This window comes from Schistocerca serialis, chromosome 3 (genome assembly GCF_023864345.2).
Source record: "Schistocerca serialis cubense isolate TAMUIC-IGC-003099 chromosome 3, iqSchSeri2.2, whole genome shotgun sequence".
NCBI lineage: Eukaryota > Metazoa > Arthropoda > Insecta > Orthoptera > Acrididae > Schistocerca > Schistocerca serialis.
In genome coordinates, this window is record NC_064640.1 from 292,235,151 (window position 1) to 292,250,583 (window position 15,433).

Below are 15,433 nucleotides of genomic sequence, written 5' to 3' on the forward strand. Positions count from 1 at the left end.
AAAATCGTAGAGGGAGACCAAGAGATGAATACACTAAGCAGATTCAGAAGGATGTAGGTTGCAGTAGGTACTGGGAGATGAAAAAGCTTGCACAGGATAGAGTAGCATGGAGAGCTGCATCAAACCAGTCTCAGGACTGAAGACCACAACAACAACAACAAAGTTTTCATCATGGCTGCGTGGTCAGCGATCGTTTACAAATTAAAGCAATTGATTTAATTTTAACTTATAGCATGCTCAGAGTATTTAAATATTTTTGACCTGGTATCTTCGAAGCAGCTCTCATGCATAAAGAACTTGATTACACTGTCAATTAAAGACTGCCATACACTCCTTGCAGAGATATCGTCCATAAAAATGAAGTCGAGACCGAGTGAACCCCTGAGAAAACACACTTGGCGAAGGAGTATAGTGTCATAATAACGATGTCCGGTGATTGTACTGTATTCAAAGATGTGGAAGTCAGTACGCCCAAGCAACATTTTGCCTCCCCACACAACTGGATCACCAAAACGATCATCTTCAACCATGTTCCTGGGTGCATTACGTGTTCCCACCTTTCGCCATATGAGGGGACGTCCAGAATAACTACTCAGACTGTATCTGCTCTCATTCAAGAGCCGCACATGATCGCACAGTTCGTTGGACCAGTCTCTATGCTCTTAGCACCATCGCAAACGGTGCCGCCGATCTGCAGGTGTCAACGGAACACAGTGTACTGATCGTCTGGCAAAAAGACTAACCCCATGCAGTCGCCGTGCCACTGTGGAGCAGGAGTTTGCGTGCCTTGCAATGCTGTTAAACGTGGCTGCAATTGCACCTGCTGCTTCAACTAAGTCCCTTCCTGCCTCTTCAACAAGGTAGCGCAACACCAAACTCCTGGGCTACACTCGCCGCACTTCGTCCTTCTCCCAGTTTCCCGATGATTCTTCTCCGTGAGAAGTCATCCAAATGTCTCCGGGTCATGTTGTAATGAAAAACACCACTACAATGCACCGTTACTGCTCTCTAATTGACACACTAAGTCTTTTTCCCGTTCCTTCAACGGTCTCGCGTAGAGGAGCCAGCCCCATTTGACGCTGTACTTACGCTGACCTCACGCCATATTACATCCAGCTTTCTGTGCTCCACTGAGAGACCTCTGTCAGCATGCTGCCACACAGCGAGTTATCAGTATTATACCGACTCTGTCGCTGTTTTTGTAAGTATTCTTTTTGCGTCTGTTTTTACGAGTCTGGTAGCGTCTGTGAAACAGCGTGACCTTGCTAGGACTTTGTCGATCTTCCGTAGCGTCTAAATTCGGAACTCGCGAATACAAGCAACAATACCGACACTTTCAACACTATGTTACACTATAATGCCCTCTTTGACCTGACTAAATTTTAAGTACCGAACTTTTTCTTAAGCGTTTAGTAGGCAAAAAACTATTGGGTCGTTGTATGTAGCAACAAAGTATTCGCCGCACTTCATTGCTTACCGTCAATTATCGTTTTGATAATTTCTATTTTTCACTAAAATAGTGATTGCATTTATCATTGGAACAGGAAACTTGACTAAACTCACCTTGAGCAATTCCTCCTGAAATTCAACTCTGCTACTTTGTATTTACTATCGCCACGTTCTGATGGAAAGAATTTTGATAATGAAATCTATACATTCAACTTTTATGTTTTATTAATGTTAGAATTTGCGTTGGAGAACCAGAACCAAACAGGCAAGATATTTATCGACACCCCTTCGTTACATCAGATCTTTTAAAAGACAATTTAAGTTGATATTTGTCATCTAAAAAAAGTTAATATACTCTTAAAATTTTAATGATTGATTTTATGCAAACAGAATTTACCTAAGTACTGCAACCAACCAAGAAAGACGTGTAATACTCTGTCTCAATGAACTGACTAAACGCAGAAATTATTGTTGCTGCTGTTACATTCAGCACTGATAAATTTTGATGTGGAATTTAAAAAAAAGAATGAATCCCGTGCTTGAAATGACACAGTCGTAACCTTTGGATATGAATGTCTCTATACTGACCAAAAACACGCTCGTTCACAGTATGGGTTGAAATAAGTCTGGCTGTCCTTTTTCAACTATAACAAATAAATAGTTGGTAGCTTGCCTTGTTATGAGCAGTGCAGTTGAGGATGTTGTTGTTGTTGTGGTCTTCAGTCCAGAGACTGGTTTGATGCAGCTCTCCATGCTACTTTATCCTGTGCAAGCTTCTTCATCTCCCAGTGCCTACTGCAACCTACATCCTTCTGAATCTGCTTAGTGTATTCATCTCTTGGTCTCCCTCTACGATTTTTACCCTCCACGCTGCCCTCCAACACTAAATTGGTGAACCCTTGATACCTCAGAATATGCCCTACCAACCGATCCCTTCTCCTAGTCAAGTAGTGCCACAAATTTCTCATCTCTCCTATTCAATACTTCCTCATTAGTTATGTGATATACCCATCTAATCTTCAGCATTCTTCTGTAGCACCACATTTAGAAAGCTTCTATTCTCTTGTTCTCTAAACTATTTATCGTCCACGTTTCACTTCCATACATGGCTACACTCCATACAAATACTTTCAGAAACGACTTCCTGACACTTAAATCTATACTCGATGTTAACAAATTTATCGTCTTCAGAAACGCTTTCCTTGCCATTGCCAGTCTACATTTTATATCCTCTCTACTTCGACTATCATCAGTTATTTTGCTCCCCAAATAGCAAAACTCATTTACTACTTTAAGCGTCTCATTTCCTTATCTAATTCCCGCAGCATCACCCGATTTGATTCGACTACATTCCATTATCCTCGTTTTGCTTTTGTTGATGTTCATCTTATATCCTCCTTTCAAGACACTGTCCATTCCGTTCAGCTGCTCTTCCAGGTCTTTTACTGTCTCTGACAGAATTACAATGTCATCGGCGAACCTCAAAGTTTTTATTTCTATTCCATGGATTTTAATACCTACTCCGAAATTTTCTTTTGTTTCCTTCACTGCTTGCTCAATATACAGATTGAATAACATCGGGGAGAGGCTACAATCCTGTCTCACTCCCTTCCCAACCACTGTTTCCCTTTCATGCCCCTCGACTCTTATAACTACCATCTGGTTTCTGTACAAATTGTGAATAGCCTTTCGCACCCTGTATTTTACCCCTGCCACCTTCAGAATTTGAAAAAGAGTATTCCAGTCAACATTGTCAATAGCTTTCTCTAAGTCTACAAATGCTAGAAACGTTGGTTTGCCTTTCCTTAATCTAGCTTCTAAGATAAGTCGTAAGGTCAGTATTGCCTCACGTGTTCCAACATTTCTACGTAATCCAAACTGATCTTCCCCGAGGTCGGCTTCTACCAGATTTTCCATTCGCCTGCAAAGAATTCGTGTTAGTATTTTGGCGCCGTGGCTTACTAAACTGATAGTTCGGTAATTTTCACATCTGTCAACACCTGCTTTCTTTGGGATTGGAATTATTATATTCTTCTTGAAGTCTGAGGGTATTTCGCTTGTCTCATACATCTTGCTCACTAGATGATAGAGTTTTGTTGGGCCTGGCTCTCCCAAGGCTGTCAGTAGTTCTAATGGAATGTTGTCTACTCCCGGGGCCTTGTTTCGACTCAGGTCTTTCAGTGCTCTGTCAAACTCTTCACACAGTATCATATCCCACATCTCCCATTTCATCTTCATTTACATCCTCTTCCATTTCTATAATATTGTCCTCAAGAACATCGCCCTTGTACAGACCCTCTATATACTCCTTCCACCTTTCTGCTTTGCCTTCTTTGCTTAGAACTGGGTTTCCATCTGAGCTCTTGATGTTCATATAAGTGGTTCTCTTTTCTCCAAAGGTCTCTTTTATTTTCCTGTAGGCAGTATCTATCTTACCCCTAGTGAGATAAGCCTCTACATCTTTACATTTGTCCTCTAGCCATCCCTGCTTAGCCATTTTGCACTTCCTGCCGATCTCATTTTTGAGACGTTTGTATTCCTTTTTGCCTGCTTCATTTACTGCATTTTTATATTTTCTCCTTTCATCAATTAAATTCAATATTTCTTCTGTTACCCAAGGATTTCTATTAGCCCTCATATTTTTACCTACTTGATCCTCTGCTACCTTCGCTATTTCATCTCTCAAAGTTACCCATTCTTCCTCTATTTCTTGAGGATATAGTACCAAAAAACTTCTGCAGTTTCTTCACGCCTATGGTTAAAAACCATATGACAATGGCGTCGTAATGGCTAAAGCCTTCTTGAAGCCAAGTTGTACAAATGTTGTACATGTTTGATGCGGCTGTCTTTCAAGAAAGTCTGACATAATGTCCTCAATGACTGTAGTAATCTGCCTTCTCATTTCCAACAGTGTCGCTGGTAGGGGTGCAAAATTTGTCCTTGACGAGACTTCACAGGAAGTAAACATACACTAGGTTATAATATAGGTAAACCACCTATTGTAGTACATGGAGTGCTGACTCACTCAACTGGGGTAAATAACAACTACAGCGACTGCAAGATTGTTAAAAAAATTCCTAATGACCTTTAGCCAATACTAACCGTGTCATTAAAATTACGTCACCTGTGACCTCGAACAATATTAAGATTCGCCCGTAAATTGTAAAAAACAGCCTTCTTTTCGGTAAGTGCGAGAAAGCTTCAGAAAGTACAGAGGGTGGACAACACCAAATACACAACATAATACCATTAATAATAGGATATAGGAAAACCGTTGACATTCAAAGCAGCTTCCAGTCGTCACAGAATGGACAAATATAGGTCCTATACAGTTTTCAAAGGAATCTTAAACCATCATTCCTGCAAAGTAGTGGAAACGAAGATGGAAGTTGATAGCTATCACGCACCGTCTTCTCCAAAGCAGACCACAAAGGCCCTATAATATTGAAATCTGGTGACTATGGTGTCCAGGGGAGATGCGGCAGTTCATCCTTGTGCTCACAAAACTAGTCCTGGTTGACCCGAGCTGTGTGAATGGGACCCCTGTCCTCCTGGAAAACCGCATCACCAGTGGAGAACAAAAACTGCACCATAAGATGGGCCTGATCAACCAAAATTATCACATAATCTTGGCAGTAATACCAATGGGGCCCATGGAACACCTCAACATGGCTGCCCAAGTCATCACCAAACCTCTGCCATGTTTCATTCTTGGGACGTTAACTCCGCCAGAAACTGGATACAGTGTTACACAAGACTCATCCGATCAAATGTTTTTCTTCCATTGCTCCACAGACCAAGTTTTATGGCTTCGGCACCGTGTTTTCGTGTTACAGCTTTTGAATCTTTGATGTGTGGTTTTGGAATTCCTGCCCGCCCTGATATTTTCGGTGTAATACGGCAGACGTTTGTGGAACCTCTTCTCCTGACGAAATTAGAATTATGTATTAATACCTTCAGCTGCTGACGGGCGTTGATATATATCCACGGGGACAGGTGAAAATACGTGCCCCGACCGGGACTCGATCCCGGGATCTCCTGCTTACATGGCAGGCGCTCTATTCGTCTGAGCCACCCAGGGCACAGAGGATACAGCGACAGCAGGGACTATCTCGCGCACGCCTCCCGCGAGACCTACATTCTCACCGTATATGTCCACATACTAAATTCGTAGTGTCCCTACCCAACACACTCATTACTTGTGGAAGACATTCTTACCAAGTCCCATAAGAGTTCGGGTAATACGTGTGCATCCGCACCGAAGACGAAGGTCATGGCCGGTATTGCCAGAACAGACACCATATCCACATAAATATATCTTCTCCTGGCCGCAGGACAGCGGTTTGCCGAGATGTTATCTTGATACTATTTGATCAAGTCCTATACATGTTACGCCGCGGAAGTTGTCTTAGAAGTGTCATTCAAATGCCACAGAAAAAACTTTACAGTTCCCTATGAAAAAACAGTCGATGTCTTAATTCTGCGAACATAAACAGTAAAAATTACAAGCAAACGTCAGGAAATTCGCCTTATAGTCCGCTATGACTTGGCGAAAACCGCACATCGATATATTTATTCATTCTCGATATATCTTGAGTGGCCCGTCTTAGCTGCTTCACCCTCCATACACAAACCTTCCCCATGACTCAGTCTATCTGTTAGTGAAAAACGTATCTAAAGACAGAAAAACGCAGTGATGGACTTCAACTTATAATATGTACAGATACAAATATGAGCTCCTGTGATCTCATACACTCGATCAAATTGTTCACGCCCCTACCAATACAACGCTACCCTGTAATGTAGCATGATATAAAACCGGCATATCCGGGGAATCACCAGTAAACCATCGACAGGCGTAGTTCGAAAAGCAGCGGTGAGCCTCCGGTGTACGCTCCGCTGATTTCGTCGCAGAAAAGCAGTGTCTTGAAACTGCTGGTGCGGTCATCGAATTCTTGGATCTGCAGGGGTTGCAGTCACCTACCATGCCGCACAACTGTAGCTGAATTGCACCTGTCGAAACGGAGAACCCAAAACGTCTTTCGGTGCCGGCTTTTGTCATCTAGACTCGATGCACACTGGGTAATGAAAGAGCGAGGTCACGACCTAGCTGCACCAGGAGACCCCTACCGGCAACCACATAGATCGACAAATTGTAGTGTTGAAAAATGTCAACTTTTAGTTTCAATACGTAAGTTGAAATTCATACCAGGTTTCTGTCTTCCTTCATATTGAAGACGTGGTCTTGAAAAATCGGATGAAACTATTTGAAACAGCACGTGAATTCAGGGTTGAGGAACATGTTTAATTCCAGTATATGGACTTAGTTGAATAGTAGTTAACACTATCTGTCTGTAAAACGTAACCTTTCAATAGTCACGGTTTTGTCGCTTTCAGTATTCGATGCCAATATATTTATAGAAAAATGGTTTGGTAGTCATATGATTTAATTCGTAAGTTTTAATTCATTCTGAAAATTCATTTTTTTCACAAAACAAAGCGATGGTATCAATAAAAGACGCATATGAAAGATAACAGGAACCAACACATCACTCCAAAGCGAGCCTTCAAAGTACCTTAAGCAGACCTTCTGAAGAGATCATCTCCGCACCTGTGAATGCGACGAAGTGCTAGGCCCAAAATATCAGGTCCGGAGCTGAAAAAAAATTGACAAAACACGTTTAAGTGTTTCTGGGAATACTGCGAAGACATACAGGGTGAAAAGTATTTAAACCGACAAACTCTGGGAGGTTGTAGGGGACCCCAAAACAAATATTTTTCCCTAATGTCATTTTTTCCTATGAGGATTATTTAAACCGGTGGAGGCCGTATTACTCTCTTCAGTTGTTAGAGGGCGTATTACGCTCTTCAGTTGTAGGCAACTGCTGTCCACCAGTGTATTAGTGAATTGTCTCTGTTTACTAATGGAGCGATACACCTGGAGTGAGTACACTGATATGGTTGGTGCGTACTACGTAGCGCACCACAACGGACGAGCTGCACAGCGGGTTTATCAACAACAATATCCTAATCGCCGTGTCCCTCATCATACGACCTTTGCTGCTGTGTACCAACGTCTGCGAGAGACCGGGTCATTTAGCAGATTACCTGGACAGGGACGCCGTCGCACGGTAAGAACGCTGCAATTTGAGGAAGCTGTCTTGCAGCATGTGGAGCGGGATCCATCAATCAGCACGCGTGCAATTGCACGTAACATGGGGACGAATCAGACGAATGTAAGAACAGTCCTTCGAGAGCAATTGTTACGTCCATTTCACTTACAGCGTGTCCACAACCTAGAACCAGTTGATTATCCACCCAGAGCACAGTTTTCGCAGTGGTACCTGGAACAGTGTGAAATGCATCCTACATTTCCATCCTCTGTGTTGTTTACCGATGAAGCAACGTTAGGGCGTGATGGAGTCTTCAACATACACAATTCGTATGTTTGGAGTGAGGATAATCCACATGCCATCAAGTGCGGTTCTTCGTTAATGTGGCGGTCGATGTTGTTGGGGACTGTTTAACTGGGCCGTATCTGCTACCTAGGCCATTAAATGGCAGGCACTATTACAGTTTTCTCGCCAGAGCATTGCCAGAATTGCTGTAAGACGTCCCGCTCCCTTAAAGACAACGCATGTGGTTCCAACATGACGGGGCGCCGGCACGTTTCAGTCGTCGTGTGCGTCGATTCCTGGACCGACGGTTCCCAGAAACGTGGATTGGCAGAGGTGGTCCTGTACCATGGCCTGCTCGATCCCCAGATATGTCCCCTCTGGACTTTTTTGTGTGGGGAGAGATGCGCAACCTTGTTTACGCAACTCCTGTTGCATCAGAAGAGGATTTGGTTGCCCGGATAGTAGCAGCAGCAGGAACAATTCAGGATAGTCCTGGGGTTTCTGCCCGTGTGCAGACAGAACATGATCCGACGGTGTAACCTTTGTTTACGTGTCAATGGAGGCATTTTTGAAGATCTACTGTAATTGAAATTGGGTTGTGTTAATGTGTTGTCTCTTGGTAAAAAAAAAAAAAATGGAGAAGTGTTTGTTGGTTTAATTCATTTGCCGCCAGAGAAATCTTCCTCTACCGGTTTAAATGCTCCTCATGTGAAAAAACTGACATTAGGGGAAAATATTTGTTTTGATGTCCCCTACAACCTCCCAGAGTTTGTCGGTTTAAATACTTTTCACCCTGTATGTTTTGTAGGTGCCTTTACATTTATTCGTGGAGGAAAGGGGGAGGAGGAGATTAGTTTAACGTCCCGTCGACAGCGAGGTCACTAGCGACGGAGCACAATCCAGTGTGGTAACCACAGCGCTACCCCGCTCATTACATTTATTCGTGTTATACTTCTTCTGGCCATAGTATGGAAGCCCTCTGGAAGACATAAAACGTATACACGGAGTATTGGACCCCTACAACGTTAATAAAAAAAGTGAGAGTTTAAAATTTTTATAAAATGATGTACTCAAAATTAGTTCCATTTCGTGGCAAAGGTACTGATATATTTCGATTAGCTATAACAGTAGTTACTGACAAGCATGAATCTGGAAGATCGCTGATAAAATGAGTCGATTGGATCGTCTTAAATTCTTTAATCACACTAAAAAAAAAACTTAGGCATCTGTCCAGTCACAATCTGGGCTAGCACCTTAATAATATTTCCACAAAAATTATTGCGGAGACACAGCTAAATACACCAAATTAATCGATCTTCCCTTTTTTTACAGAAATCGCTACACAAGAGACAGCTAGCTGCGATGGTTAGATCGCAGGACATGCGGGCGCTCGCCGTTTCAAGCTTCCCCATGCGCATGAAGTCCTTCCTGAAACCCACTGGCTACAAGCCATTGGGAATCATGTTTGTGCTTTTTATCGTTCAGCAGTTTTCAGGAATTTATATAACACTGTTCTATGCAATCAACTTCTTCGAGGTAAGTTAACATTGCATTTAAGGCACATACGTGCTCATAAATTAATAAATGTATTCAAAGAAAGAGTTCTCGTCTTTAATATGTGGTCAGAAAGAAATGTGAGAAACTGTAAATGAGACTAAGAGAGGTGATAATTCTAAGGAAAAAATAAAAATAGTCAACAAGTGATTAAAATGACGGTGCTTTGAAGATTTTGTGATAATTGTAACTCGTAATTCACGCATATAATTACTAGCTAAAGAATAAGTAGAAACAGAAAGTATTAATTCAACAGTTCAAGCCTGGATGAAGATATTTTGATTTGTCAGACACTATTTCTATTTCTAATGATTGTTAGTAAACTTCTGTATTGAGCTCTAATTTCTTTGCTGTTCTCGTTGTGGTCATTTAGCGGTACGAAAGTGGGAGAAGGTAATATGTTGCCCAATTCTTCCCAGACCGTTCTCTCTCGGAATTTCAACAGTAAACCTCACCGTGATGCACAATGACTCTCTTGCAGCGTCTGTCACTGTGAAGTTTGTTGAGCATCTCCGTAACACTCTCGCGCCAGTTACCCGATACCATAACAAAACACCCCGCTTTTCGTAGGACACTGTCTATCTCTTCCATTAATCCAACCTTGTAAGATTGCTAGACGATTAGCAACTCTCATGAATTGGTCTAATAGTTGTTTTGCAGGTTATTCCTTTCGTGGATGAATTAACTTTCCGTAAGATTTTTCCAATGAATCTCAACCTGGTATCCGCTTTTCCTGAAATTCGTTTTATGTGCTCATTCCACATTAGGTCGCTCCTCATGGTTACTTCTAGATATTTTACGCTAATTACTGTTTCCAGTGATTTGTCGCCAGTAATGCAATCGAACAGTGGTCGATCTCTCCGCCTTGGCTCTAAATTGTATTCATGCGTTGGTTCTCTCTCAGCAGCTATGTGCTACTTTTGGAAGTGAGAGATCATAACCCTAATTGTTTACCATCAAAATTCAAAAAGAAATTGACCAATACAGAAATTAGTTTCTACACGTTAAACTACATATTTTATAGCTTTAGCACGTATTAACTTTTACACACAGGGCAAGCTAAATAAAATTGGCCCGGAAAATATTTCATGCACTATAAAAAAAGGCAATCCAACTTACATCATCTGCCCCAGGAGGCGCTCATGTAACTTGGATTGCCTATCTTAAGATACATGAAATATTTGCTGGTCCAGTTTTATTTTTCCCGCCCTCCAGACCATCGCAAGACACTGTAAACATATAGACCTAAACCACAACACAAATATTCACACGTATAGTCAAGACAGTAGAAAGATCAAATATGAACTTTGAATCAAAGACTATGTACAGTGTGGTCAGAAACAGTCTGAAAAGCTTATAATGGTAGGTTGCGACAATAAATAACTATTAAGAAAAAAATTCGATAATTGCGCTGTTTCCGAGTTAATAAGCCTTGAAGTTAGATACAATTATTGTCAATTGTTATCATAGTGTAGATGATAATGCACGAGACTGCTCAGCTTTTGACTCGGGTCCGATCCTTACTGCCGTCCTATGTCCAATTTTTGTATCTCGCTCTTGTTCGATCTTAGGAAACCAAACGACGAACGCGTTTGGCGACGCCGTCTCTGGCCGGCTGCTTGAATTTGTGCGCACTACGTTCTCATTGGCTAACTTCAGTGCTAATTAACTAGCAAATTGCGCAACGTATCATTTTTTTTTTCTTAATAATCATTTCTCAGTACAGCCCACCCTGCAACACGCTTACAAGCTTTTAGGCTGTTTATGACCACCCTGTATATCCCTAAGTAATTTAAGTAGAAATAGCAGCTGTGTAGCGAAATCATCTCTCCTGCCATTAACGTGAATGGAGTAGTTAGGAGTGCCACGTGACTTCCACGACGTTAGAAATGTTACCTGCAATCGCCATGACAGCAGAGCGCAGAATCGGCCAAGACACACGTTCGAGTGCATATAACCAGATCACTGTCATGAGTTCCCAGCGCATGGGACATTCCATCTCCATATGGGTCGTGCGGCACTGGGATTTCATGCGCCACCGTGTCGAAGGTGTACCAGTACCATGAATAACTGGATTCGAAGAAAATTGATGCCAGACGCAACTGCAGGGGGCAACATCATTTTGAGGATAAGTTTCGTCAAGTGTCGTGGGTTGTAACGTCGGATACTTGGGTAACAATTCAGCAAATGACTCGTCAGTAACTCACAAGCGAACCTCCCCATCGCACCCCCCTCAGATTTAGTTATAAGTTGGCACAGTGGATAGGCCTTGAAAAACTGAACACAGATCAATCGAGAAAACAGGAAGAAGTTGTGTGGAACTGTGAAAAAATAAGCAAAATATACAAACTGAGTAGTGCATGCGCAACGTAGGCGACATCAGGGAGATTCTGAACTCAGGAGCACCGTGGTCCCGAGGTTAGCGTGAGTAGCTGCAGAACGAGAGGTCCTTGGTTCACGTCCTCTCTCGACTGAAGATTTTACTTTCTTTATTTTCGCAAAGTTATGATATGCCCGTTCGTTCATTGACGTCTCTGTTCACTGTAATAAGTTTAGTGTCTGTGTTTTGCGACCGCACCGCAAAAACGTGCGACTAGTAGACGAAAGGACGTGCCTCTCCAATGGGAACCGAAAACATTTGATCGCAAGGTCATAGGTCAACCGATTCCTCCACGGGAAAACACGTCTGATATATTCTATACGACACTGGTGACGGCATGTGCGTCACATGACAGGAATATGTTGTCGACCCACCTAACTTGTACACTTGGCGAATGGGTAAAAAGATTCTTCTACCTTGCCCGATTTAGGTTTTCTTGTGGATGTGATAATCACTCCCAAAATAGTGATGAAAACATAAGAATTTGCGACATAAACTGAAAATAAAAAATTAAACTTTTCACTCGAGGTAAGACTTGAACCTAGGACCTCTCGTGCCGTAACTGCTCTCGCTAACCACGGGACCACGGCACTCCTTGACTCCCAACGTCCTTGATGTTGCTTATCTTCGCATGGACTACTCAGTTTGTATATTTTACTAATTTTTTTCATAGTTCCACACAACTTCTTCCTGTTTTCTCGATTGATCTGTGTTCAGTTTTTCAAGGTCTATCCACTGTGCCAACTTATAACTAAATCTGAGGGGGGTGCGATGGGGAGGTTCTCTTGTCAGTAACGACAAGCGGTGAGCAGCCACACCATCCAGAAACACCTCGATACGGATAGGGATGACACTCATATACCTCTGCTCACTCCATGTCACAGAGCACAAACTACGCGTATGTCGAAAACTACACGAGTGGATGTATCCAATTTGCCAAAAGAACACTGTTCATACGATACTGTAGTGCCTATGTTGTTCAGAATCGTGCATGCCCCTGTACGGGAATATACATAATGAATCTACAAATGCATACTGAGAAACATGGTTGACGACTTGTGGAAGTTTGGGTCTGGCCTTGAAACGATCTTGGATAGCCTAATGGTGAGGTGACCGTTCGAGATAAGCGGGAAATACAGGTTCGAATACCGACCCGGCACAAATTTTCATTGTAGTCATTCCATTTTATAGTTGATGGTTGTCCATATTCGCAACTGCGAATAAATTTACATAAAATGAAATGGATCTCTTGCAGTGATTCCACCGTACCTCACCGGTGAACTATTCATGAATCTAAAGTCTGATCATGTGCAGCTTACAGTACCCCACAGGCGAGCTTCATTAAAACAATGCTACTCTTGTTGTAGTCTTCAGTCCTTCAACTCTCCATGCTAGTTTAATCTGTGCAAGCCTTACCATCTCTACGTAACTACAACACACATCCATTTCAACGTACTGTACTCAAGCCTTGGCCTTCTCCTACAAATTTGCCCTTCACACGTTCTTCCAATACCAAATTGACGATTTTTTGATGCCTCAGGATGTGTCCTAACAGCCGATCACTACTTTTAGTCAAGTTGTGCCATACATTTATTTTTCCCCAATCTGATTCAGTACTTTCTCATTTATTATTTCTGCTAGCTATCTAATCATCAGCAATCCTCTGCAACACTACATTTCAAAAACTTCTGTTCTCATCTTGATTGAATGAGTGATTGATTTGGGTGGAGGGGACCAAACAGCGAGGTCATCAGTCCCTTCGGATTAGGGGAGGATGGGGAAGGAAGTCGGCCGAGCCGCTTCAAAGAAACCATATTGGCATTTCTCTCAAGCGATTTAGGGAAATAACGGAAAACCGAAATCAGAATGGCCGGACGCGGGCTTGAACCGTCGTCCTCCCGAATGCGAGACCAGTGTACTAACCACTGCACAGTCTCGCTTGGTTTTCTCATCTTGTCTGAACTGCTTGTCGTCCATATTTCACTCCTGCGCAAGACTAAATTCCAGACAAATATGCTCAGAAAAGACTCTTTGTCCTTTAATTCATACTAGATGTTAACAAATGCCTCTTTTTCAGAAATGCTTTTCTTGCCATAGCCAGTCGGCATTTCATATCCTCTCTACTGGGGCCATTATCAGTTATTTTACTGCCCAGTTCCACCGGTATCATCTGCTTCAATCCGATACCACTACATTTTACTGGTTTTTCTTTTGTTTAAGCTCATCGCATAACGGCTTTTGAAGACATCTGCTCCGTCCAACAGGTTTTTCAAGTACTTTACATGAACAGACTGACTTACTATGTTATTGGCAAACCTTCTTTCTCAACTTAAGCCCCCTTTCAGACTTCTCTTTTGTTTCCTTTACTGCTTGCTCAATTAGTGCCTTGAATAACATCGGGCAGACACTACAACCTTGTCACACTCCTTTCTCAATTAATGCTGTCCTTTGGCTCTTATAATTGCAGTCTTTTTAGAATTATTCAAGATCTTACATGGTGCTTGAACGGTTATTAAGCGTAGTGTAGGATGTTGTAGAAATTGCATGACATTTCCGTAAGAAGCTGTTCGTCATAGTTAGGTGTCAGGTGCTGATACGATAGCACATCTACATGTATATATCTACATCCTCACTCTGCAAACCACTGTGAAATGCATACTACCCATTGCACTGTTGTTTGGTTTCTTCGCGTTCCATTCGCGTATGGAGTGCGGGAAGAATGATTACATCAAGCACGGGAAGTGATTAATTTTGTCTTTGTGGTATCTGTGTGAGCGATACGTAGTGTGTTCCTAGATTCCTCATTTAATACTGGTTCTTAAAATTGTGCAGGTACGCTTTTGCGGAATAGATACCGTCTATCCTCAAGTGACCACCAGTGTAGGATTTTCTGGATTTCCGTGACATTCTTCCGTGGGTCAAAGAACCTGTTAGCATTAATGCTTCCCTTCTTTGCATACGTTCAATATCCCTTCTTACACACTCGAGAAATATTCTAAGGTGGACTGTACGAGAGTTTCGTAAACATCTACTTTATATACTGACTGCATATTCTCAGTAACCTAACAATTAACTGATGACTGCCACCTACTTTACCTAAGCCTTTGCCTCCACCCAGTAATCCCGTGAATTGTGACAAGTAGGTATTTGTATCAGCTGTTTCATTCCAGCTGTGACTCGTCGATATTGGAGTTTCAGGATACATTGTTTTCGCAATTTATGAAGTTCACGGGTGTACATTTCTGAACATTAAAACAATCTTTGCACCACTATGAAGCCTTATCTAGAACTGACTGAATGTTAGTGCAGCTTTCCTTTCAGTTGAGGACTATTTTTTTAACCTCCTATTGGTCGTGTCATTAAAATAACAGTGAAAATCCAATGAATCTTGGCACAGATGTGTCGTGTAGGGTCTCTAGTATGCCCATCGATAGCGTCATGTCGCACTATTCAATTCTGAGATCACAGTGAGCACGCAAAAATGCACACAACTTTTAGTGTCTCCCTCCAAGTTCGAAGTGTCTAATTAGGTGTTCCTCCTGATTTCACGCAGCCCACATAACGTAGCTGTCATGCATTTCCTTCACACTGCAGGTGCAATAACGAAGCTCCTGCAGCGTTTTCGACGGGAAATGTCTCAGATGAGCCGCTA

General features: G+C 42.2%; 1 protein-coding gene across 1 annotated transcript in view; it reads left to right on the forward strand.

The window, feature by feature from the left end:
• The window catches only part of LOC126470081 (facilitated trehalose transporter Tret1-2 homolog), a 315,904-nt gene that overhangs the window by 262,291 nt on the left and 38,180 nt on the right, over positions 1-15,433 (forward strand). The window contains exon 7 of the mRNA XM_050097592.1: positions 9,180-9,383. Coding sequence (XP_049953549.1) covers positions 9,180-9,383 — 204 coding nt within the window. The remainder of the gene's footprint in view (positions 1-9,179; positions 9,384-15,433) is intronic.